Below are 27,204 nucleotides of genomic sequence, written 5' to 3'. Positions count from 1 at the left end.
TCTGTCCATCCTCCAACCGCTCGCCGTTTCATCACGACTAAAAATGCAACGGTACCTCAGTATCACTCCTCATTCATGTTTTAAGATGCTACAAATTATATCCAGCTAATAACAAACATCTGAAATCTGAGAGTGGTTGCCATGGAGATGTTACACCATCTCATCCGGCTGCTCGTGTCGTATCGTGGAGAATCTTTGGTCTGAGCTGAACGGACCTGTTTTTGTCTAAATAAATACGTCCTATTATTTTGTACATGGTGCTAAATGTTGACTGCACTTCCCTGAAACCAGTTATCTGCGTGTGGCTGAACTTCCTCCTGTTGGACGGCGAGTTTCCTCGTGTCTGCCTGAGACAGCAGGAGGAACACGCATGATGACTGGATTGTTAACAGTTTATGCATCGGGTTTTATTTCTTTTCCATTTCCTGTTACTTTTAACTGATGGAAAACTGATCCCGATGACCTCGGCTATAAAACTGCTGATGGCTACGGGCTTTGGAGAGCCGGTAGTCGTAGCAACAGCTCAGGGGGAAGACGCTGACGTGCGACCGTCTCTTCTGTGTGCAGGTGAAGCAGATCATGGAGGAAGCAGTGACCAAGAAGTTTGTCCACGAAGACAGCAGCCACATCATCGCTCTGTGCAGTGAGTACACTCTTCTCTTTCTCTCTGCACACACACACACACACACACACACACACACACACACACACACACACACACACACACACACACACACACACACACACACACACACACACACACACACACACACACACACACACACACACACACACACACTTGTTGAACTCAGCAGGCGACCTGGTGCTGCTCCTGTCGAGGACGTAGTAGCTTGACGTCACTGTGACTGCTGCATCGATGGAAACTGAATAAGAGCAGTGAGGCTAATGGAAACCCATTTCAGAGCCAAAACCCAGGGTTTGTAAGCCCTGTGTGTGTGTGTGTGTGTGTGTGTGTGTGTGTGTGTGTGTGTGTGTGTGTGTGTGTGTGTGTGTGTGTGTGTGTGTGTGTGAGAGAGTCACCGTCTCCACGCTGGTCACAGTGACTCCACCTCCAATCAGACCAATGAACGCTGACACAGCAGAACCTTCTCGTCTGTTTCATGAAAGCTGCACTAAAATACAGGAAATAGAAACGTATCTGAAACTTGCCAAAGAATCTGTGTTTGATTGGTATTAATTGGTCTTCTATCACAAGTTGTTTCCCAGCGTGTACATTTCTCTTCAGTCTGTTTGTGTGGATACAGTCTGATCCTCCATCAGCGGTCGTCGTGAATCATTTGTCAGCCACGTGACGTCCAGCAGCTCTAATTCTGACTGATCCTCTTCACGGACACACTGAAGTCCTGAAGATGGAAGAAACATTTCCTCCCGTCGTGCACAGACGGTGATTTGCTGTGATAAAAGAGTTGATTATTGTTATTATCAGGATGTCCAGCGTTCGTCTCCAGGACACTCCGTAGTGGCGGCTGACCTGGGATCAGTCTGGGTTTTAATTCTAGTGTTTGAGTCTGAGAGGAGATGAGTCCTTCCTCATCGCTCTGCTGAGGCTTCTCAGGTCGGTGTGAAGGACGTCATCGTCGCTCCTCATACTGATGCGACTGATCCGGTGGACGGCAGCAGAAACACGGAGAAACAGAATGACGAGAGGAAACGATGGGTCAACATCAGTGATGAGAATGTTTCAAACACAAGAAGTCCAGCAGTCACGTTTCCTCTTCATGTCGTCCTGTAGAAACGACTCACTTCAGTCCATCAGGTTTTTGGGCACCAGAACACCAAAAACACGACAAATAGGTTCAGGTTCCTCATGTTGAATCTCTTTATGAAAAGATTATTGAGGAATACATGCTCTTTTGCAATTTCTTAGTGGTTCCCCTCTCAGGCTGTGGTGTTCTGGTGTTCTGGTGTTCTGGTGTTCTGGTGTTCTGGTCACAGTCACACTCTCTCTCTGGCGCACACACACACACACACACACACACACACACACACACACACACACACACACACACACACACACACACACACACACACACACACACACACACACACACACACACACACACACACACACACACACACACTCTCACTCTCTCTCTCTATCACACACACTCTGTCTGTCACACATTCTGTCACACACTCTCTCTGTCACATACACACACATACACACACACACACACACACACACTCTCTCTATCACACACACTCTCTCTGTCACACACACTCTCTCTTTCTCACACACACACACTCTCACTCTCTCTCTATCACACACACTCTGTCTGTCACACACTGTCTGTCACACACACTCTCTCTGTCACATACACACACATACACACACTCTCTCTGTCACACACACTCTCTCTTTCTCTCTCTCACACACACACACACACACACACACACACACACACACACACACACACACACACACACACACACACACACACACACACACACACACACACACACACACACACACACTCACTCTCTCTCTCTATCACACACACTCTGTCTGTCACACACACTCTCTCTGTCACATACACACACACCGTCTTTACACACACACACCGACACAGTGGAGTGGATGGTGTCCACTGCTGCCTCTACGTCAGCTGATGGAGGAACGTACACAGCGATAACAATGGCGGACGTGAACTCCCTCGGCAAATAATACGGGCGCATCCCCACGGCTAGCAGTTCAATGTCCGGGCTACAGAAACGTTCCTTCACACACACGTGGTGGGGATTACACCACCTCTCGTTCACATAGACTGCAATCCCTCCACCTTTCTTCTTGCCGCTCCGAACAATGTCTTGCAGCCCTGCAAGTTGTTAAAATGTAATTTCACAGCTGCCATTTACAAACAGGTTTGCTGATTGTCATTCATTGTGCTTCATCACAACAGTACGGATCAAAAGACATGCACATGAACGTACACATTTCTGCAGAGAAAGACTTTGACTGGCAGCAGCCAGCTGTAGAAGTTGGGAGGACAACAGGCCTCCTCTTCGTGGGGATTAACTGGACTCGGTTCAAACACTAATGAACAGGCTGGAAGAATGTTTCGTTCCTTAGAAAGTTCTCTGACATTAGTCCTTCAAACTAAATGTTCCACAGCCTTCTGACCTGAGATTATCACTCTCTCATTAAATCAAACCAAAAGTCTTTACATACACTTTTTTTTTTATTCCTTATCAAATATATATTTTTGTGTTACTTGAAGTGACTCCAGGAGAGTCCGAGCCCTGCTCTCCAATTATAGCCACGTTTCAGTCTCTTCCTCCATGTTTGCATCAGGTCTGTTCCATGAGACTAACAGCTGAGAGTCATCATACAAATCCTGTTGCATGGTCACATGACCCGTCAAGGACATTACAACCGTCACTGTGTGCAGAGGTCACTGATGTGTGTGTGACAGAGAGAGAGTGAGAGTGTGTGTGTGTGTGTGTGTGTGTGTGTGTGTGTGTGTGTGTGTGTGTGTGTGTGAGAGAAAGAGAGAGTGCGTGTGACAGAGAGAGTGTGTGTATGTGTGTGTATGTGACAGAGAGAGTGTGTGTGTGTGACAAAGACAGTGTGTGTGTATGTGACAGAGAGAGTGTGTGTGACAGACAGAGTGTGTGTGATAGAGAGAGAGAGTGAGAGTGTGTGTGTGTGTGTGTGTGTGTGTGTGTGTGTGTGTGTGTGTGTGTGTGTGTGTGTGTGTGTGTGTGTGTGAGAGAGAGAGTGTGTGTATGTGTGTGTATGTGACAGAGAGAGTGTGTGTGACAGACAGTGTGTGACAGACAGAGTGTGTGTGATAGAGTGAGAGTGTGTGTGTGTGAGAAAGAGAGAGTGTGTGTGTGACAGAGAGAGTGTGCGTGATAGAGAGAGTGTGTGTGTGTGTCCAAACTTCAGACTCAGCATCCCGGTGCATTTTTGTTAGTTACTGGAGACTTTAACCAGTCTGGATAAAGTCCTGCCAACTTTGCACCAGTATGTTAACTGCCCCACCCGGAACAATAAAACTCTGGACCTACTGTATGCTAATGTCATGGATGCATTCAGTACTACTGCCCTTCCCCCCCTTGGTAGATCAGACCACAACCTGGTCCTGCTGACTCCCAGGTATGTTCCTCTGGTACAGAGGCAACCTGTGTCCACCAGGACTGTGAGGAGGTGGACACAGGAGGCTAAAGACGCCCTGCAGGACTGCTTTGAGTCCACGGACTGGGACGTGCTGTGTGGACCACATGGGGAGGACATCAACAGCAGGACGGACTGTATCACAGAATACATCAAATTCTGTGAACACTCCACCGTACCATCCCGGACTGTAAAATGCTTCCCCAACAACAAGCCGTGGATCACCAGTGACCTGAAAGTTCTTCTTAATCAGAAGAAAGCAGCCTTCAGGTCTGGGGACAGGGAGGAGCTCAGGAGAGTGCAGCGCCACCTGAAGGAGAAGATGAGGGAGTGCAAGGACTCCTACAGGAGGAAGCTGGAGGCCAAACTCCAGCAGAACAACATGAGGGAGGTGATGACCGGTATGAAGGAGATTACTGGGTTCAAGGGGAGAGAGAGACAACCAGGGGGAACCTGGAGAGGAACAACCAGGGGGAACCTGGAGAGGAACAATCAGGGGGAACCTGGAGAGGAACAACCAGGGGGAACCTGGAGAGGAACAATCAGGGGGAACCTAGAGAGGAACAACCAGGGGGAACCTGGAGAGGAACAATCAGGGGGAACTTAGAGAGGAACAACCAGGGGGAACCTGGAGAGGAACAATCAGGGGGAACTTAGAGAGGAACAACCATGGGGAACCTGGAGAGGAACAATCAGGGGGAACTTAGAGAGGAACAACCAGGGGGAACCTGGAGAGGAACAACCAGGGGGAACCTGGAGAGGAACAACCAGGGGGCTCCCTGGAGAGGTCAAATGAACTAAACTGTTTCTTCAACAGGTTTAGTTCACCACCCTCATCTGTCTCCTCCACACCTCACACCTCCCAAACACCTCTGCTGCCTCCCCCCTTTATCCCCCCTGGTGAGCTGCATGGACACAGAGCCCTCAACTTCAAAGGGCTCTTCCTCCATCGACGCCATGACCCCTCTCCCTCCCTCTCCCCCCTCCCTACCTCTCCCCCCCTCTCTGTGACGACTGGCCATGTTAGGAGACAGCTGGAGATACTCCACCAGCTCAAGGCTGCAGGACCTGAAGACATCATTCCAGATACAGGAGATCATTCCAGATACAGGAGATCATTCCTGATACTGGATATCATTCCAGATACAGGAGATCATTCCAGATACAGGAGATCATTCCAGATACAGGAGATCATTCCTGATACTGGATATCATTCCAGATACAGGAGATCATTCCAGATACAGGAGATCATTCCAGATACAGGAGATCATTCCTGATACTGGATATCATTCCAGATACAGGAGATCATTCCTGATACAGGAGATCATTCCAGATACAGGAGATCATTCCAGATACAGGAGATCATTCCAGATACAGGAGATCATTCCTGATACTGGATATCATTCCAGATACAGGAGATCATTGCAGATACAGGAGATCATTCCAGATACAGGAGATCATTCCTGATACTGGATATCATTCCAGATACAGGAGATCATTCCTGATACAGGAGATCATTCCAGATACAGGAGATCATTCCAGATACAGGAGATCATTCCTGATACTGGATATCATTCCTGATACAGGAGATCATTCCAGATACAGGAGATCATTCCAGATACAGGAGATCATTGATACTGGAGATCATTCCTGATACATGAGATCATTCCAGATACAGGAGATCATTCCAGATACAGGAGATCATTCCTGATACAGGAGATCATTCCAGATACAGGAGATCATTCCTGATACAGGAGATCATTCCAGATACAGGAGATCATTCCAGATACAGGAGATCATTCCTGATACAGGAGATCATTCCAGATACAGGAGATCATTCCTGATACATGAGATCATTCCTGATACATGAGATCATTCCAGATACAGGAGATCATTCCAGATACAGGAGATCATTCCTGATACATGAGATCATTCCTGATACATGAGATCATTCCAGATACAGGAGATCATTCCTGATACAGGAGATCATTCCAGATACAGGAGATCATTCCTGATACAGGAGATCATTCCAGATACAGGAGATCATTCCTGATACAGGAGATCATTCCAGATACAGGAGATCATTCCTGATACAGGAGATCATTCCAGATACAGGAGATCATTCCTGATACATGAGATCATTCTTGATACATGAGATCATTCCAGATACAGGAGATCATTCCTGATACAGGAGATCATTCCTGATACAGGAGATCATTCCAGATACAGGAGATCATTGATACTGGAGATCATTCCTGATACATGAGATCATTCCAGATACAGGAGATCATTCCAGATACAGGAGATCATTCCTGATACTGGATATCATTCCAGATACAGGAGATCATTCCTGATACTGGATATCATTCCAGATACAGGAGATCATTCCAGATACAGGAGATCATTCCTGATACAGGAGATCATTCCAGATACAGGAGATCATTCCTGATACTGGATACAGGAGTTCATTCCAGATACAGGAGATCATTCCAGATACAGGAGATCATTCCTGATACTGGATATCATTCCTGATACATGAGATCATTCCAGATACAGGAGATCATTCCTGATACAGGAGATCATTCCAGATACAGGAGATCATTCCTGATACAGGAGATCATTCCAGATACAGGAGATCATTCCTGATACAGGAGATCATTCCAGATACAGGAGATCATTCCTGATACTGGATATCATTCCAGATACAGGAGATCATTCCTGATACAGGAGATCATTCCAGATACAGGAGATCATTCCAGATACAGGAGATCATTCCTGATACTGGATATCATTCCTGATACAGGAGATCATTCCAGATACAGGAGATCATTCCAGATACAGGAGATCATTGATACTGGAGATCATTCCTGATACATGAGATCATTCCAGATACAGGAGATCATTCCAGATACAGGAGATCATTCCTGATACTGGATATCATTCCAGATACAGGAGATCATTCCTGATACTGGATATCATTCCAGATACAGGAGATCATTCCAGATACAGGAGATCATTCCTGATACAGGAGATCATTCCAGATACAGGAGATCATTCCTGATACTGGATATCATTCCTGATACAGGAGTTCATTCCAGATACAGGAGATCATTCCAGATACAGGAGATCATTCCTGATACTGGATATCATTCCTGATACATGAGATCATTCCAGATACAGGAGATCATTCCTGATACAGGAGATCATTCCAGATACAGGAGATCATTCCTGATACAGGAGATCATTCCAGATACAGGAGATCATTCCTGATACAGGAGATCATTCCAGATACAGGAGATCATTCCTGATACAGGAGATCATTCCAGATACAGGAGATCATTGATACTGGAGATCATTCTTGATACATGAGATCATTCCAGATACAGGAGATCATTCCTGATACAGGAGATCATTCCTGATACAGGAGATCATTCCAGATACTGGAGCTCATTCCAGATACAGGAGATCATTCCTGTCCACTGCAATAAGACTGTACAATAACTCACCTCTGGTAAAATCCATCACACAACAATAACACTGTTGTCTGTTTTTCTTGGTTGTTTAAATATTTAAAAAAACAAAAAACAACTTTGCACTGTTGTTTAGTTAGTTTTAATTGTATTATTCTATTTTATTTTATTCTATTTTATTGTAGATACTGTGCATTTTTATATTTAATATTTTTTACTGTTATTTTATTTCTTTCCTGTATCTATAAATGCTGCTGTAGCGAAAACATTTCCCCTTGGGGATTAATAAAGTAACTATCCATCCATCCGTCCGTCCGTCCGTCCATCCATCCGTCCAACCGTCCATCCACCTGTGCGGAGTGTGCATGTTCTCCATGTGCCTGCTTCCTCCCACTGTCCAAAAGACATGTGTCTCAGGTTAATTGGTGGTTCTACAAATGTCCCTGAGGTGTAAATGAGAGTGTGAACGGTCTTTGTTTCTGTCTGTCTCTATGTGGTCCTGTGATGGACTGGTGACCTGCTCCGCCCCCCCCGTGACCCTGTTCAGGATAAAGTGGGTATCGATAATGGATGGCTGGATGGATTAACCAGATGAAGATGTGTTTAATACCGAACATCAACAGTAACAGTTATTTTCTCCGACAATGAGGGTTTTGTTAGCGTCATCTGTGACACCCATAATTCTCTTGAAGGTCAGACGGGCCTTACTATTTATATTTAGGTCCAAAAAAATTCTGAAAGACTCTAAAATACGGACACTCGCAACGCAACATTCATGCTACATACAAGTCGTAAAGCTGCACACTCTGCAGAGGTCACACTACAAATTACAATTAATATCATTACATGATAGTCCAGTCGTCGATTATAAGACCAACCCCACTTACCATATATTGACTAATATTTGGGCCGATGTTAAAATATGTCATAATATTAGGTTCTGTAAGTTACACAGAAGGTGAACCTTCAGTAATAATAAGAGCGCTATAGATACTATTTTCCACTATAGTACAATCTAGTGTTAACAAATTGTCACTTGGTACCAAATTTTGATATCCAGGTGATATATCAACACTCACGCTTTCATTTTAATGAAATTTTAATTAGCATAATTGCTGCTGCATTAATGCATGTTAAATATCATCAGCGTCAGTGAGCCATACGTAGCTTGTCCTCCCGTCCAGGTAGATAACTTCACCCCTCTTCATCCCAACGTCAAAGCATGGAAACTAACAATGTATACAGTTGAAACCAGAAGTTTACATACACTGTGCAAAAAGACACATAACACTTTTTTTCTCACTGTCTGAAGTTAAATCAGACGAAACCTCTCCTGTTTCAGGTCCGTTAGGATTACCACAATTATTTAACTTTTGCTAAATGTCACAATAATGAGAAAGAGAATTTCTTAGAGAATTTTATATTACTTTCTTTGAGGTCAAAAGTTTACATACACCAAAAGTACTATGTCTTTAAACAACGTGGGCAAGCCCAGATGATGATGTCATTGTCAGGAGTTCAGTTTTGTCCTCCGTTTTGCCCCCGATCACCTCTCCTCCTGTGTCCCCTGTCTTTGTCGGTGGCCACGCCCCTCACCTCCCGTGGCCACGCCCCTCACCGGTCCCAGCAGATGCAGCCACTCACCCCTGATCACCACCTGCAGGTGTGCTGCATCTCCCTGATCACCTCCCCAGACTATATGTACCCTGCCCCTGCACAACTCTGGTTGTCGGTGCATTTTTGTTAGCCACCCGTCCGTCCTCTGTCTGCTCCCTGTCCGTCTTCCGTCTGCTCCCCGTCAGCTCTCTGTCAGTCCTGTTCCCGTTCCTGTTCCTCCGGCCTCTGTGTCTCCTGCGGATATCCCCGTCAAAATCACCAGTCGGTGAGGAATGGGCCAGAATTCCAGCAGAGTACTGTAAGAAGCTTGTGGAAGGATACCCAAAACGTTTGACCCAAGTCATGCAGTTCAAAGGCAATGCTACTAAATACTAAGGAACTGGATGTAAACTTTTGACCTCGGAGAAAGTAATGAAAAATTCTCTAAAATATTCTCTTTCTCATTATTGTGACATTTAGCAAAAGTTAAATAATGTTGGTAATCCTAACGGACCTGAAACAGGAGAGGTTTAGTCTAATTTAACTTCAGACTGTGAGAAAAAAGTGTTATGTGTCTTTTTGCACAGTGTATGTAAACTTCTGGTTTCAACTGTACCATAATGTGTCGTGTCATTTTCTTTTTCTATATAAATTTGTGTATATAATTGTTGTGGAAAAAAGTATTGTTGATGAACTGATAATGCTAAAGGTATAGAAAATGTTTGAACAATTCCCAGAAACTATGGGTTAGTGTCCTCCGTTTTGTATTTAGTGTCCTCCGTTTAGTGTCCTCAGTTTAGTATTTAGTGTCCTCCGTTTAGTGTCCTCTGTTTAGTGTTTACTGTCCTCCATTTAGTATTTAGTATCCTCCGTTTATTGTTTTGTGGCCTCCGTTTAGTTTAGTATCCTCCGTTTTGAATTTAGTGTCCTCCGTTTAGTATTTAGTGTCCTCCGTTTTGTATTTAGTGTCCATTTTGTATTTAGTGTCCTCCGTTTAGTGTTTAGTGTCCCCCGTTTATTGTTTTGTGGGATCCATTTAGTATTTAGTGTCCTCGGTTTAGTATTTAGTGTCCTCCGTTTTGTATTTAGTGTCCTTGGTTTAGTATTTAGTGTCCTCCGTTTAGTGTCCAACGTTTAGTATTTAATGTCCTCCGTTTAGTGTTTAGTGTCCTCCGTTTAGTGTTTAGTTTCCTCCGTTTATTGTTTCGTGGCCTCCGTTTAGTATTTCGTGTTGTGTCCTCCGTCAAGTATTTAGTGTCCATTTTGTATTTAGTGCCCTCCGTTTATTGTTTCGTGGCCTCCGTTTAGTATTTAGTGTCCTCCATTTAGTGTTTCGTGGCCTCCGTTTAGTGTTTCGTGGCCATGTCTAGTATTTCGTTTGCACAATTTACATTTGTTTTCTCTCTATGTCCCCTTCCGGGCTCTGTACCCAGCCCTATCTAGAGGTGAGAAAAATACAAGAAGGTCTAAACCATTTTTCGAGTATCACAAATTGGGATGGGACTCTATGGGGCATATTGTAATTCTTTTTTGGTTGTTTCCGCCCCCATCGGGTCCTCATTACACAGTAGTGAATGGTCAGGCTCGTCTCCTCTGCATGTCATTGCCTTAATATTAATGACCCACTTATCTTGGCTGACCGAGGAGATTTGAGTGGCACCCCCGGTGTTTCCTGCAGATAAAGATAGGAACCCACAGGATGTTTGTTGGCCAGTCTCTTTGCGTGGTCGGACTTCACTGTTGTGTAACTGCGACTGTGTGTAGGAGTCCAAAACTTCTCCACAACATTCGAACCATCACATAACTCACCCTCATTAGCCTCATGCATGGGCGAGTCACGTTGTGTAATGTGTGATTTCTCTTCTGTGCAGAGCAGAACTTGTTATGGTATCATCCATTTTATTGTGTGTGTGTGTGTGTGTGTGTGTGTGAGAGAGTGTCCTGGAACTTAGACAGTGTTGGAATTCACCAATTGATTCCACCGAGTTGTTTTGATCAGAGACACCAATAGGCAGATTCAATCAGCAAGTTGATTTATTCAGCAACTTCAGCATACATGATATCACGGAGAGCCCAACATCAACCAGAGTTCTCTCTTTTGGAGTCTGATCTGAGCACTTGATATTACATACTTTATACACAGTAGGGCGGGACTTTAGTCTCGGATGTTCCACAAGAGGAGTACCAACTCATTATAGAGAGTTGGTACCGTGACCTCCTGAATCTGAGTTCAGCTCGCGTGTGAGTTATCACGTACCGAAACTTACTTCGTGTTTTCATGACCTTGGGCACACAGCTGTGTGCAGTATATCTTAATGCTGAGTCGACAGGGTTACATATAGTGTCATAATAGCATTTGATTTAAAGACTGGATTAAACATATATATATATATACATATATATATATATATAATGGGCATAGCATAAGCATAATCCACCACAATTTAAGCATAATTTACCACAACAGCCCTGAAATGGAGATTCTGAGCTTCATCAGCAGTCTCATGTTTTTACCATTTACATGCATTAAACAGAAAATTGTCACAGAAATAGAAGAATGTGTTGAATGTGACATCTCCAGTCATTCTCACACTTTTCTGCAAAGAATCACTGTGCATGAAACACACCCAGTACTCTTTTAACTGTGCGGTCTGACCTCACCTCACCTCACCTGATCTCACCTCACCTCACCTCACCTGATCTCACCTCACCTCACCTCACCTGATCTCACCTCACCTGATCTCAGCTCACCTCACCTCACCTGATCTCACCTCACCTCACCTCACCTGATCTCACCTCACCTCACCTCACCTGATCTCACCTCACCTGATCTCAGCTCACCTCACCTCACCTGATCTCAGCTCACCTCACCTCACCTGATCTCAGCTCACCTCACCTCACCTGATCTCACCTCACCTCACCTGATCTCAGCTCACCTCACCTCATCTGATCTCACCTCACCTGATCTCAGCTCACCTCACCTCACCTGATCTCAGCTCACCTCACCTCACCTGATCTCACCTCACCTCACCTGATCTCACCTCACCTCACCTCACCTGATCTCACCTCACCTCACCTGATCTCACCTCACCTCACCTCACCTGATCTCACCTCACCTCACCTCATCTGATCTCACCTCACCTGATCTCAGCTCACCTCACCTCACCTGATCTCAGCTCACCTCACCTCACCTGATCTCACCTCACCTCACCTCACCTGATCTCACCTCACCTCACCTCACCTCACCTGATCTCACCTCACCTCACCTGATCTCACCTCACCTCACCTCACCTGATCTCACCTCACCTGATCTCAGCTCACCTCACCTCACCTGATCTCACCTCACCTCACCTCACCTGATCTCAGCTCACCTCACCTCACCTGATCTCACCTCACCTCACCTCACCTGATCTCACCTCACCTCACCTCGCCTCACCTGATCTCACCTCACCTCACCTGATCTCACCTCACCTCACCTCACCTCACCTCACCTGATCTCACCTCACCTGATCTCACCTCACCTCACCTCACCTGATCTCACCTCACCTGATCTCACCTCACCTCACCTGATCTCACCTCACCTCACCTCACCTGATCTCACCTCGCCTCACCTCACCTGATCTCACCTCACATTACCTGTGTGTTGTCCCTGACGATCCTGCTCCATTTGTCAGTACTGTTTCCTCCAGTTGAAACGTTCTCCTGCTGTTTTAAGGCTTCGTTGGTAGTTTACTGTTAGTTTACTGTGTGTAAACCCGGCGGTTGTCTGTGTTCCTGTGTGTGTCACCACAGTTGCTATGGTAACGGGGAGAGGACCCAGGAAGAGGGAGGAGATAAAAAAGTTACAGTTACACTTAAAAGGTTCTAGGTTCCCCCGACGAGGACGCAGAAAAGAGGGAACTTCCTCCCACCGATCTCAGAACTGAAAAATAATCAGTCCCTTCAGGAATTTGCAATAATTAACCCAAATTCAAGCAAACTCCAATATTTCCAGGAGTTTGCAATTTTTTTAAATTCACGCTATTTTTCCACAAAAAAATGTCGTCATCAGAATCTGAGTTGAAAGTATTAACGACATAAAGTAAATCTTTTCCAACAAAGCTCTTAATAAAAATAACTCCTCATTTCCAACCAGAAAGTCTCTGCTCCTGTTTCCATCTCCAAATAAAACTGTTCACCGGAGGAACAGGAACAAGAGGAGAAACAGAAAGTGACGGGGTTTGTGGGAAATGTGTTCTTCACATTAAAATGATGATGAAATGTTTGTGATCAAAGGAAGTGATTCCATATTACTGGATGTTAAATGAGTTTTCTCCACACGTCCAGTTGTCAGAGACGTCTCTTTGTTTGTTTCATCCAGCAGGTCTATGTGTTGAATGAACATGAATTAAACAGCATCTAAAGCTCTTATTTTGACAGCTGATGTAGTCCTTGTTTCTATATTCCAGTCACAGACGCTCTGTTCTGGAAACATACGCAGCTTTTAGGACCTTTTAGGAACTTTTAGTATGTTTATGTTTTTGTGTGATTTAAGTTCAGTAAATAGATACATATTTCTGTGATGTGCAGCGGGATTATTATCACAGGAAGTGATTACATATTTATTCCTTTATCAGGTAGTGATTAAAGTGCTTTTTTTTCTCAACTTTCAGTTTTTTCTAATTCCTGCAATTTTCCACAAAAAAGTCACCTAAATCTCCACAAACTACATCAACATTTCTGATAAAATCCACCGCAAAATCAAACATTTCTGATTGTAACAATCACAAAAACATCATGGAGGGACTGAATAGTTCCAGCGAAAGAGACCTCAGAGCAGAGCTCCTCTCAATAATCCAGGTTTTGCAAGAGGAGAAACAGGAACAAGAGGAGAAACAGGAAGTGACGGAGTTTGTGGGAAATGAGTTCGTTTTACAGCAGGGGAACTGCTGTAAAACATTTCAGCCTCTGAGAGGTGGTGGTGTTGACAGTGGTAGAAGAAGAAAGAGCAGACAGCAGAGGAGTGAGAGATGCAGCAGGAGTGCATCGGGCCTCAGTTCCCTTCAGGAGGAAGGACAGTAAAGAAGGTTTTATAGCCACTAGATTTATTCAACTGTGATGAGGTCATTCATCCTCTCTTCATCTGTTATTGTCTCACTTATATTTATCCACTAATATTTAGTTTGCATGCAAACCCCTACAAGGACCGACAGCTGTAACCTGACTGCACCACAGGCCTGTCAATCAAACAGACACGCCTCCAAAAACAGGTCTTTTTGAAGCTTATTTTCTAATGAATGAGGGATTATTTTCAGGAGTAAAACATAGTCATATTGACATGTTAAATACATGACTTCGTCTCTCCACTGGTAATTACCGTAATCTGATTAGCATTATATTTTTCATCTCCATGTGTGCTTTGACATTTTGATCAGCGGACATTTCCAATTAAACTCTGTGTGAATGTAAGTGGGCTGAAGTGGACGCTGCCCTTTCATTAGAGCCCCCCTCACCATCCTCTGTCTCATCTGTTTGTCTGTCTGCAGCGTGGAGCCCACATGTCCGTCGGGTGGCAGGTCATTACATGACCATGAGTTTCCTAATGAGCCTATTAGCTGCTTCAGGCCATCCTTTCCTCTCTTACTCACCATCTTCTTCTCCTGCTCCACTCCTCCATACTTTCCCAGTTAATCATATCATGTCCTTTTTCTAACCCCTAATCACTAATTATCGCCTCGTTTTTCATCTCCGTGTCTCTCACTCCTCTGACGTGGACATGCAGAGCTTCGCCTGCAGGATCTAACAGCTGCTGGCTGCTGTAGTTACACGCTTCATTAAAGGCTGTTTTTTCTTTCTTTGAAATTTTCTTTTTCATTTATCAAGTAATTGTTTTTGTTCAACAGTTTTGCTGAAGCAAAACCTGGATTATTGAGAGGAGCTCTGCTCTGAGGTCTCTTTCGCTGGAACTATTCAGTCCCTCCATGATGTTTTTGTGATTGTTACAATCAGAAATGTTTGATTTTGCGGTGGATTTTATCAGAAATGTTGATGTAGTTTGTGGAGATTTAGGTGACTTTTTTGTGGAAAATTGCAGGAATTAGAAAAAACTGAAAGTTGAGAAAAAAAAGCACTTTAATCACTACCTGATAAAGGAATAAATATGTAATCACTTCCTGTGATAATAATCCCGCTGCACATCACAGAAATATGTATCTATTTACTGAACTTAAATCACACAAAAACATAAACATACTAAAAGTTCCTAAAAGGTCCTAAAAGCTGCGTATGTTTCCAGAACAGAGCGTCTGTGACTGGAATATAGAAACAAGGACTACATCAGCTGTCAAAATAAGAGCTTTAGATGCTGTTTAATTCATGTTCATTCAACACATAGACCTGCTGGATGAAACAAACAAAGAGACGTCTCTGACAACTGGACGTGTGGAGAAAACTCATTTAACATCCAGTAATATGGAATCACTTCCTCTGATCACAAACATTTAATCACATCATTTTAATGTGAAGAACACATTTCCCACGAACTCCGTCACTTCCTGTTTCTCCTCTTGTTCCTGTTTCTCCTCTTGTTCCTGTTCCTCCGGTGAACAGAGTTTTATTTGGAGATGGAAACAGGAGCAGAGACTTTCTGGTTGGAAATGAGGAGTTATTGTTGTTAATAAAGAGAGTTTTGTTTAAAAGATTTACTTTATGTTTTAATACTTTCAGCTCAGATTCTGATGACGAAATTATTTGTGGAAAAATTTTAGTAATTTAAAAAAAATTGAAACTCCTGCAAATATAGCGGAGATTATTGCAATGGCAGGATTTCTTGGAGCGACTTGATGAACAGAGTTAACATGCAGATGTCAGGCAGGTACTTCATGTTTCTTTATGTCACACAGCTGAAGTTTTTATTTTAGATTGTTGGTGTTTCCTGGACCGACGGGTCGGCATTTGTACTGTAGCATCAGTCCAGCCTGTCAGACATGAACAACGGTAGTGAACAGTTTGTTCTCCTTCACAGTAAATTCAACGAAGTCAGAAGTCACGAGAGGCTGTAGCGAGGCGTCAGGTGTTCCTCTGATCAGGACCGGTGTCCATGGCAACCCTGCCGCCCCCAGATAAACGTCTGTACCTCGTGACAGAAATCTGTGAATACTCCGACATCGTGCACGCCGGCAGCGTACGTCTGGTGTCGAGTCTCTGCTCGTCGGTCTGATGTTCATTGGAGGAGACGTTTCCTCTGCTGCAGCACCAGCTGACTATCTCCATTATTATACAGGTTTCCGTGTGCTGCTGACCTGCTGTCAGTCTTACACACCTACTGAAACACACCACCACTTTACATTTTCCTCCTGGAAGTCACAGAGGGTGTAAATATATGTTCAGTGTTGCAGATAAAAGCATCCTGAATGTCAGAGTCATCCACGAGTTCCAGGATGGTCTTCGTGACACGTTTCTCTCCAGGTTTCTGTCTCACTGCACTGGGATCTTTTCACATCTCGTGTTTTTCCTGTGCGGTGCTCAGAGTGGGTGCATGGGTGAGTTCCAGTTTGGATGTCTTGGGAGAACTCGCATCCATGTTCCAAGATGGTCGCCACTCCTTCCAATAAAAGTTAGTTGCCGGGTGTTGATGCCAGTATTCCCCCCCCCCCCCTGCCCCGGTGGCAGGAAGCTGTTAGATGAACAGAGGGAGCTAGAAGGGAACCCGTTTGTTATTAGCTTCGTGCCGAGGGTGACCATGAGGCTCATATTCATTACAGTCTTAATGAAAAGCGCTTCTCATGGTATCCGTGCTGCTCTTTATTGATCAGTGGGCTTTAAGCAGATGTAATCAGGTTCATGTGTCGGCTTCCTTCACTTCACTGCAGACGCTTGCAGATAGTTTGCAGGATGATGAAATCACGGAGACAAACTCCTGACAAGCATCCGTGTTTCTTGGTCCTCCTCCTCCGAAGTCGCCACCGCTCACACGTTGATTAGATATCGATGCAGTCGCTCCACACGTCGCCTCGTCATCAAATATAGAAGAGGGGTGAAAAAAAGTGCTGAGGTTTGTGTTGTGGAGCTGATGAGAGCTGAGGAGTTGAAATGACGTGGAGATCAATGATCATGAAGAGAACTTTATCTGGCTGTCTCACACACACACACACACACACACACACACACACACACACACACACACACACACACACACACACACACACACACACACACACACACACACACACACACACACACACACACACACACACTAAAGCCTCTTACACAACATTGTGGAGTAAATGAAGGACAGTGTGAGACCTCAGTGACTTCCTGCTTCCTCATTCACCAGCTGAACTCTGAGAAACGAAGCCGCTGCTGATTTCATTTTGGTGGCTGAATGTTTTTCTGTGATGTGAATGTCTCGTGTTTGTTCACACAGACAGTTTCTCCCAGCTAATTACAATAAATGTTATAACATTTGAAAGTATATAAAAAACAATCCCATCAGCATGGCTTGTCCTTTCGATTGGATTTCCTCCAAAACACATCAGAAATTTGAGATATTTTTGTAAAATGAATAACTGAGTAGCTGAAACCTCTCATTTACAACAGACCTCTGAGTCGGGATCTTCATCCCGTTCTTCCTGGCACACGACCTCCACCTCCATCCGGTCGGAGGGAGATGGAGGTGAGCGCCTTCAGGTCTCTGCACCGTGACTTGTATGACCTTATATACACGCGTGTGTGTCTTTCTAAACTACGGTTAATCCTGTGTTCTCTCTGTAGCGACCGGATGTGTTCGGTCACGTTTACACAATGTTTAGTTAAAGCAGAAATATCCTGTGAAGAGATGAGAGAACAGAATCCTGTAATAATGACATAACACTGCTTCTTCATGAGAAACAAGATTTTAAGGAACCACGTAACTGACTAAACGTTCTAAAGGTCTGATTTACTGAAGGTCTGTGTGTAAAATCACCTGCAAACTTCACACCACCTGCAAACAAATGTCCATCAGATCTACTGACGACGTGCAGCGAGGACTGCATCTTCTAAATGTGCAGTTTAACACGCGTTGTCCATTTTGCATGTTTCTGCATCATATGTAATATTGGGTGTTTCTACCTGAAGGTGTAAAATACTGGGCTTTTCTACTGTGGGACAGCCTTCCGGATGCAGTTAAGTCGGATTATGCTGCTGTTAAAGAAAGACTCGGCTTGGCATTTGGACAGAGACAGTTTATGGACTGCTTCAGAGCCAGCCTGGTGGCTCGCGTGCGTGCTCCGGGCAAGAGCTTGGAGGTATATGCCGCCGACGTGAGCCGACTGGTCTTGGAGGCATTCCCGGACTATGGGACCAAAGCGCAGTGGGAAGAGAAGTTTCGACGCTTCCTTGGTGGTTTGGATGCTGCTTTGAGAGGGGTGTCGCCCCCTCCCGTGCGGCCTGGAGACAGGAGCCCCAGTCTGGGGCGGCAGGCCCGGCAGGTGGAGGAGCCAAGGAGGCGCGGCGTGCGTTTCCTGCCACAGCAACAGGATCATCAGGGAAACGGCCAGTAGCTGGTGTCGAAGCCCTGACACCAGCTACACCAGTTGAGGGCTCCTTACAGCCGCCGATATCTGAGAATATTGCTGAGATGGACAGTGTGAACCACCCTACCTCCTACGTTAGAGGTGTGGTTGAAGGCACTGAAGTGTCCATATTAGTTGACTCAGGAGCGACTGTGTCATTGACTAGTGCCGACTTTCGTACGTCAGTTCCTGCCCTGCGAAACCGACCAATGAAAAAGAACTATATCGACTCGCGTGCAGTTAATGGACAGATATTGGACACTTTGGGCACTATTGTGGTGACTTTCCGCTTGGGCCCCACCTGTTGGCAACACACCTTTCATGTCCTGCGAGAGTCCACTCAAACGGTCCTACTGGGTCTGGACTTCCTGGCTAAGAACCATGCACTGCTGGACTGGGGACGGGGTGTGTTGCAGTTATGGGACGTTACGGTGCCCCTGTTGCGGGGTGGAGAATTAGTCCCTGAATGCTGTAACGTGTCCCACCACCACAGTCACCACCGTAAAGGACGGTGGTGACTGTGGCTCGTGTCTTCAATCCCACCGGGAAGACTGTGGAGCTCAAGCAAGGGTTGCACATGGGTGAGTTCTACCCACTTGAAAAGTCCGATATTATGCCACTCATTCATTCCCCAGAGGTGGATTCAGTTCAGCCACAGCCTGCTGCTCTCCCCATCACGCTGGAGGAATCACCGATTACAGAGCAACAGAAAGCAAAACTGTCTGAACTGCTACAGAGATTCGGTGATGTGTTCAGCCCGACGGATGGGAATACAGGCAGGTGCACACTCGTTAAACACCACATTAAGACTGGTGACCATCACCCCATTAAGCAGCACGCCTGTCGGGCGTCTCCGGAGAAGCGGTCAGAGATAGAATGGCAGGTGGCTGGTCTACTGGCTGATGGTCTAGCGAAGGAGAGCTGCAGCCCCTGGGCGTCACCAGTGGTGCTTGTTAAAAAGAAAGGGGGACAATGGAGGTTTTGCATTGACTATCGGTGCCTTAATTCTGTGACAGTCAAGGATTCCCACCCACTTCCACGGGTGGATGACAGCCTGGACGCCCTGGCTGGCTCAACTTGGTTCAGCACACTCGACTTTTCAAATGGCTACTGGCAAGTGGAAGTGGCTGAGGAGGATTGTGAAAAAATGGCCTTCACGACAGGCCAGTACCAGTGGTGCGCCATGCCTATGGGCCTGACCAACTCTCCTGCCACCTTTCAACGCATGGTGGAGCTGATCCTGCGGGGTCTGCCTTGGCACATCTGCATGGTGTATTTGGATGATATACTGATTTACAGTCGCATCTTTGAAGACCACCTGGCCCACTTGAGGGAGTCCTTTCCAGAATACAGGGTGCGGGCCTGAAACTCAATCACAGAAAATGCCACTTGGCCCGGGACCATGTGGTGTTCTTAGGCCACGTGGTCTCCAGACAGGGGCTCCAACCTGACCCCCGCAACACCGAAAAGGTGAGAAACTGGCCAACTCCCTGCAACCCATCTGAAGTCAGAGCCTTTGTGGGCCTGTGCTCATACTACAGGAGATTTGTGAGGAATTTTTCCCAGTATGCTGCACCGCTGAACCACCTGGCGAGCAAAAATGTGCCTTTCAAATGGGATGCAGAGTGTGAAACAGCTTTCACGTTTTTCAAGCAGGTGCTCACCTCCGCTCCTGTGGTGACACAACCCAACTTTGCACTCCCATTCAAGATATACACGGATGCTTCCAAAGACTCGATTGGTGCAGTACTGGCCCAACAGGTGGAGGGGCCTGAACGAGTCGTAGCTTATGCCAGCCAGGCTCTTACACGCGCACAGAAAAGATGGTCCATGTTCGACAGGGAGCTCTGGGCCATAGTATGGGCCGTGCGTGAATTTAAACACTACGTGGGTCTCTCTGCATTCACCATCATCTCGGATCATCGTCCGCTGCTTGGGTTCAGAAAAATGGTCATGGACAACGATCCTACAGGACGAAGGGGCCGAAGGGTATGGCGAAGTATGAAGGGTACGACGAAGGGACGGGTTTTGGAGCTTGACCCATTCAACTGGACCATTATTCACAAAGATGGTTCACGCCACAAAAACGCAGATGCCTTGTCTCGCCGGCCTGAGTCTCTGGTCTCCAGAGATCAGGCAGGCTCGCTGTCAAATGTGTGTGCTGCAGGATCTGTGGTCGAATCAGAGCTGCCAGGGGATGAGGAGGCGCTCATGGAACGGCGGCCGGCATATTCTCTTTGCCACAGTGACTCTGAGCTACAGCTGTTGCAACGCGAGAACCCGGAAATTGGTGCGGTGTTGGGTTGGCGTCCTCCATCGCACCTCCAAGAATATGTTCTGTTTTGACTGTTGTTGGGTTGCCACCCGGGATATTAGTCCTGGGGTGGATTAGCCATTATATTTGTTCTGAATCATACTGTGTCATGTTTCGTTGTTCGCTTTGCTATTTCGGGTGCCATTCATAGTTGGGTTATTCCTGTAATCTAGGGTCATTTGTTGTTTTCGCTCGTTGACTTGAGATTTTGTGTAATTTTACACGTGTTTGCTGGTTATGAAACGGGGACATTTCTAATTGAGGCGGGGACTTATGTAACAGACTGTCTCATGTTTATCGTTTCGCATTGGAGATGATATGTCCCTTCAGGGTTGCCGTACAGGTAAAGCAACTCCCGTCTCTGGTGAAAAGAAAGGGAACACAAAATAAAAAGGGAAGCCGTGGGCTGAATGAGATGTCTGGTCTCCCGACTCCGCTTATTACAATATTATAAGTGCTCCGTTATTGAACCCAGGACACTCGGTCACACATGTATGAAGATAACACAACCATACAATTATTGCAAAATATGACAGTGGCTCTCTAAGAACACTTTAAAGAATTTATGAATATGAAACACATTTGAAACACACATTTGAATGTGTCTGTCGGGCGTGTTGAATTCTGGGCGGTGAAATGACAGAGCTGCTGTTCAGCAGGGAGTTGCAGCACAGCGACATCCACCAGGATTCCTGCAAGACTTTGAACACATCACCCTCTTTCCGAAGCCTCTGGTGCTCCAAGGTCTGTACTCAGGAGTCTCACAGCCGATCAACAGTTAACTCTGACTGCAAATTATTCTCTCTGTTCTGGAGGAAGTGTGACGTCATCTCGTGTTATAATAAATCTGTGAGGTGCGATCAAAACGTCCAGAAACGGTCTGTAACCAGCCAGCGTGGTTTAAACCTGGCGTCCGTCCACCATGAAGCGTTCCTCCCGTTCTGCTGCCAAACTCGGAGCGCTGCCTGGAAGTCAGGCTCTGGAACTGCGTCCAGCACCATCTGCCGTTCGGGCCGGATCTCCTCCACCGTGGAAACACGCCGACCCGGCTGATGCCAGATCCTGCCGGTAGGGGTGCTGTGGAGCGACAGTTGTGTCGTTGGGAATGATAACCGATGTTTTCAATGCGCTGTGACGGGCGGGTGTGTCGTTATATTGGAGAAGCCTGTTGCCATGGTGACACAGTTCAGGTGGCCCACAGTGAACGTTCCCCTCAGAAGGTCCCAGTAGAACGGCTGGTGTCTCCTGACCGGATGCATCTTCGGTCTCGGACGGTGACAGAATCCGAAGTGTTCTTTGTACCAGCGGTCACAAACACACGTGTAACACAGGTGTTGATGACGTGATATCACATGACCATGCTGCTCTGCACACATACAGAACAACACAACTGATGTCCAGTTCTGGAGAGACGCACACATCCACCGTGTCTGTTAGCTGTCAGCATTATTAAAGTCATCAATCACAGCTCACATCCATCCAGATGTGATGTTGTGATCCAGAGAGATGCGCTGGTGTCACATGATGCATGGAGGATTTCTAGTCTCCAACTGAAGAAATACAATACATAGAAACACTAAACTGATCAGCGTCTGATGACATGAAAGCATGAATTACTGTTTCTGAGTTATTAGGGGATACAAATGATTTTTGAGATTTTCCTGAGTTGAAAAAGACCTGATTGGACATCAGAGTTGATGTGCTGGTGGAAGTTGAGATGGTTGTCAAAGATTACAGCGAAGTTTCTGCAGGAAGAAGTAACGTTAGCCGAGATGGGAGGAAATGATCATTTCTGATTTAACTGTAGAAAGTTTGATGCCATCCAGTTTTTTATTTCTGCAATGCACATGTGGAGGTTGCTTAGTTGGTTAGTGTGATTATTGTCAAAGGAGAAATATAGTTGTCTATCATCGGTGTAGAAATGATAATTGATATTGTGTTTTTTTATGACATGACTGAGAGGCAGCATGTAAATAGTGAATAGTAACGGTCCAAGGACAGAACCCTGTGGATCTCCGTGTAGCAGCGGTGCCGGTGCTGATTTAACATTCCCAATTTCTACACAGAATGACCTCCCCGACAGATAAGATTTAAACCAATCTAAAACCAAAGCTGAAATACTCTCCCAATTATGAAGACGTTTAATTAAAATGCTATGATCAACAGTATCAAAAGCTGTAGAAAGGTCCAACAGGAGTAAAATTGTATGTTGAGCACAGTCAGCTGCTAAAAGAAGATCATTTAAAACCTTGAGGAGTACAGTTTCTGTACTATGACTCTTCCTAAAACCTGAGTGAAATTTTTCAAGGAGACCATTGCCATTCAAAAAAGAAATAATTTGTTCAGCTACAATTTTTTTCAAGGACCTGTGCAAGAAATGAGAGTTTAGAAATTGTCCGGAAATGATTCAGAGTATCAGGGTCGGGTGTACGTTTTTTAAGGAAAGGCTGTACAACTGCTGTTTTAAAATAATCAGGAGTGATGCCAGATGAGAGGGAAGAGTTGAATAGATTCACTGGGAATGGGCCGGTGATGGCCAGCGTTTCTTTAAGGAAGTTGGTAAGAATGATGTCAAGGGAGCAGGAGGAGTTGTTCATTTTGGCAATGAACTCAGTCACATAAGTAGTTGTTACTATATCAAAGGACACTATAGTACAGTTGACGCTAGGAGGCGGAAGTTCAGGAACAGTCAAGGAAGTAGAAATATTGTTTCTGATGTTTTGAATTTTTTCAAAGAAAAAGGACTTAAAGATATCCATGTTCTCATGTATTTTTAACATTTTAGCTCCGTGTCATGTGTTCAAACCAAACCGGTCCAGCTAGCCTCCTCTAGGACTGTAAGTGTGTGACTATCCGTGGTGTTACGGTACGGGTGCTCGGAGCGACCAAAAAGGACCAAAAGAGACCCGACTTCACCAAATGGGTCATTTAATAGAAATAACAACATTAACAATAACAAGTAGAAACTACATTATATTACATATTATATGAAACTCAGTTCTAATTCTATGTTTCCATTGAGGAGGTGGAGGGATATTTGTAGTGATGAGCAGGGTGTGATGTCATAATGATTTGTTCATAATGTTCAGTTGACCAATCAGATCTCTGGGGCGGAGCTACTGGTTATATAATAGGTTAACCAAGTCAGCTGTTTTCTGGGGAGCAGAGATGACCATTGAGATTATTTACAGTAGTTCTTGGTAGTTCAGATGGTTCTAAGTAAAATGGCATGCAATGTACCTCAAGCATAAATATCCAGTATATGATCAGTTATTTCCCGTTATTATCATTTATCACCAGTTATTACCAGTTATCATAATTTATTCCCAGTTATTATCATTTATCACCAGTTATTACCAGTTATCATAATTTATTCCCAGTTATTATCATGTATTACCAGTTATTACCAGTTATTTCCAGCGGTAGGGAGTGGCTGCAGAGCTTGGCCAACAGAAACACTGCACGTTGTGTATTGTGATGATATTACAGCAGTGCTAGGATGAGCTGTTCCTCTGCTGCTGTGGTCCCACGTATGTCAAAATTAAAGCGTTTATTCCTGCGTGTTTTCCTCCTCAACCAAAGAATGAAGGCAATTATGCACATAATAGAAATAATTTAATGATTCATCAGAGCCACGAACACCCAAAACATGAATTATCAGGCAGGTCGTGAGGGAAGGCGGCAGAGCGAGAGGGTGCGGCCTCTCCCATGGGAGCGCATCCTCGACTCCATTTCTGCGTTTCCACAGAAACAAGCGAGCATTAATGTTCCCTCCAAGACGGTTACACGCTGCCTGTAAACCTCCACTTCAGCTTCAACTTTAGCGCTGCTAATCCCGACGATCCCCTTCTAATGGGATGAAGGAAGGTTTTACACCACAGAAGTATTAGCAACAATACTTCTCCATGGGTTCATGTGTTAATCTGCTGTGAAGATACTGTACGCTCAGCGTTAGGAGCTGAAACCTCTCTGCTCCAATAACAGCTGACGATCGCAGCCATAAAGCAGCAGTTCTTCCAGCATCAGAAGAATGATGTTGTTTTTGGTATTTATATTCCATTGTAATGTTATCCACCAGATTTGCCTGACGGAGCAGAAGCAAGCAGAGCGACGAGGCTCGAAGCTGAAATGAATGACATACTGCAGATGGGCTCTTCTGCTAAAATTCATTAGGTGACTCTGCTGTGTTTACACAGAGACTCATTTGCATGAATGCAGAAACCATTTATTAAATGTTTGTTTACTAATAAAAACTCATTAAAACAATCTGAAAACATACAGTGAAATGAGAACGAGGCAAATAGTCTGTTTGCGTTTGCTTGAATAATCGTGTCACAATGTTTCCTTTACCATCAGCAGTAAGAAGCTCATTATGGCCGAGCATTAACGGAGTAAATCCAGGGGGAGGGAGGCGGCCAATGGACGGCAAGGAAGAGGCTGGAAACCTCCAGTTCTCCCTCATTTTCTGCATCTGAGTTGATGCATTTCTCTGGGTCACCTCTGTGTTCCTGCTAATGTCCTGTTGGCATACCCATAATGCATCTGTGCTTGTGCATTGTCTGGTTTTTGATTGTAAGGCAGAGACGGACTGAATGCGTTGCTTCTGATTCGGCAGCAGCATGTTGACGTCAACTCATTTGCACATAAATGACATCTTTCATACTCGTTCAGTTTCAAAGTGCTTTCACAATGTTCATATATTCTACCTTCACTTCTTTGTCTGCTGTTTCATTCAAACATTCGGTCCAGAGGAACCTGGACATCAGCTGGAGACACCAGACACATTCAGAGATAGTTGAGTCTTGGGCTTGTGGAGATACTTATGATGTCCTCCACCTCCTGTTGGATATGTTGCTTCTCTCCTGTCTCCGTCCACATTAACCTCCGTCTCTCCTCCCCCGTCTCTCCTCCTCCGTCTCTCCTCCTCCGTCTCTCCTCCCCGTCCCCCTCCCCCGTCTCTACAGCTGCTATCGAGGCCTGCCTGGGTCACCTGCTGAAGAGACGGGCAGCTGGGTTCCTCCGCAGCGACAAGATCGCAGCCCTTTTCACCAAAGTCGGCAAAGTGTACGACACGGCCGGAGAGGTTTGCTGTAAAGTCCAGGAGCAGCTGCAGCAGCAGGCGGACCTCGGCAGGTGGGTGAAGCCGTGGTGTGTGTGAACTGACTGAATCTGCCGTCTTAATTAGAGAGGGAGAGTCACTCCCCTCCATTACTGCCCACTCTGGGATGGAGCATAATAAAGAGTCCCGGTAGCTTTAATTACATCCCAGCATGAACTAATTAACGTCAGCCAGAATAAAGGTCCAATCAGAGAGCGTTTCCATACGGAGTGGAAACAGAAACAGGAACAGCTGCAGTCCAACACAGCCGACAGTCTGAGCAGGTGAAGAACCGCTGAACTACACATGAACCAAAGCACAACCACGACCTCATTTATGGAAAATTAGATATCATATTTTTATGATAACTAATGATTATGATTATAATCATATGATTATGATTTTATGAAACCTACATGGGTTTCTAATATGGAAGCAGAACCACACCTTTCCATTTATTGTCATGATATTTTGTCAGAACAAAAATATGAACTTTTATTTGTATTTATTTGAAAAGGTTTAAGCTCTGTGAACTGTCGTGAGGATGCAGCTGTGTATGTGTGTTAGTTAAGTCTTTCAATGCAAGACAAATATAAATTTTTTTATGTTTAAATGGTAGTTCAACTTAAATATTTTGTACTAATAACTAAGAACTATTATTTGAAAAATTATATTTGAAATGACATTATCTCCCATTTTAAAGCCAGAGCACAAATTGGACTTTTATTTTCTATTCATTTATTTGATGCTAGTTGCACAAGTATTTTTTTCAGCAACCGCTGAGTGGTGGAAACTGCACTTCCTCAAGTGGCCACATGAGGCTCTAAAAACGAGTTAATGCCCGTCGACCCAACTTTACAGCAGCGTGTTTACAGCCTGGTACAAAAATCCATTTTGGTCTTTACAGCTAATTTCCCCATTCATGACCTCCTCTCCAGATTGTATTAAGTGGTGAAGTTAAACATAATTGAGGGCGGAGCTGCTCTGAGTTACCGGTGCTTCACTGTTGACGACTTTCCTGCAGCTTTCAGCCACCCGGCTTCATCTCTTTACAA

General features: G+C 45.0%; 1 protein-coding gene across 1 annotated transcript; it reads left to right on the top strand.

The window, feature by feature from the left end:
• Positions 1-570: 570 nt before the first annotated feature.
• Positions 571-26,464, top strand: LOC138614969 (small G protein signaling modulator 2-like). Its single transcript, XM_069688592.1, has 2 exons — positions 571-643; positions 26,016-26,464. Exons 1-2 carry the CDS (start codon positions 580-582, stop codon positions 26,207-26,209), a joined length of 258 nt encoding a protein of 85 aa, XP_069544693.1. The 5' UTR covers positions 571-579; the 3' UTR covers positions 26,210-26,464.
• The last annotated feature ends 740 nt before the right edge of the window (positions 26,465-27,204 follow it).

Source organism: Brachyistius frenatus, unplaced genomic scaffold (genome assembly GCF_029030835.1).
Source record: "Brachyistius frenatus isolate BFR_SWC_R1_liver_20210118 unplaced genomic scaffold, ASM2903083v1 Contig_644, whole genome shotgun sequence".
Lineage (NCBI taxonomy): Eukaryota > Metazoa > Chordata > Actinopteri > Embiotocidae > Brachyistius > Brachyistius frenatus.
This window is presented reverse-complemented; position numbering and strand designations above follow the sequence as displayed.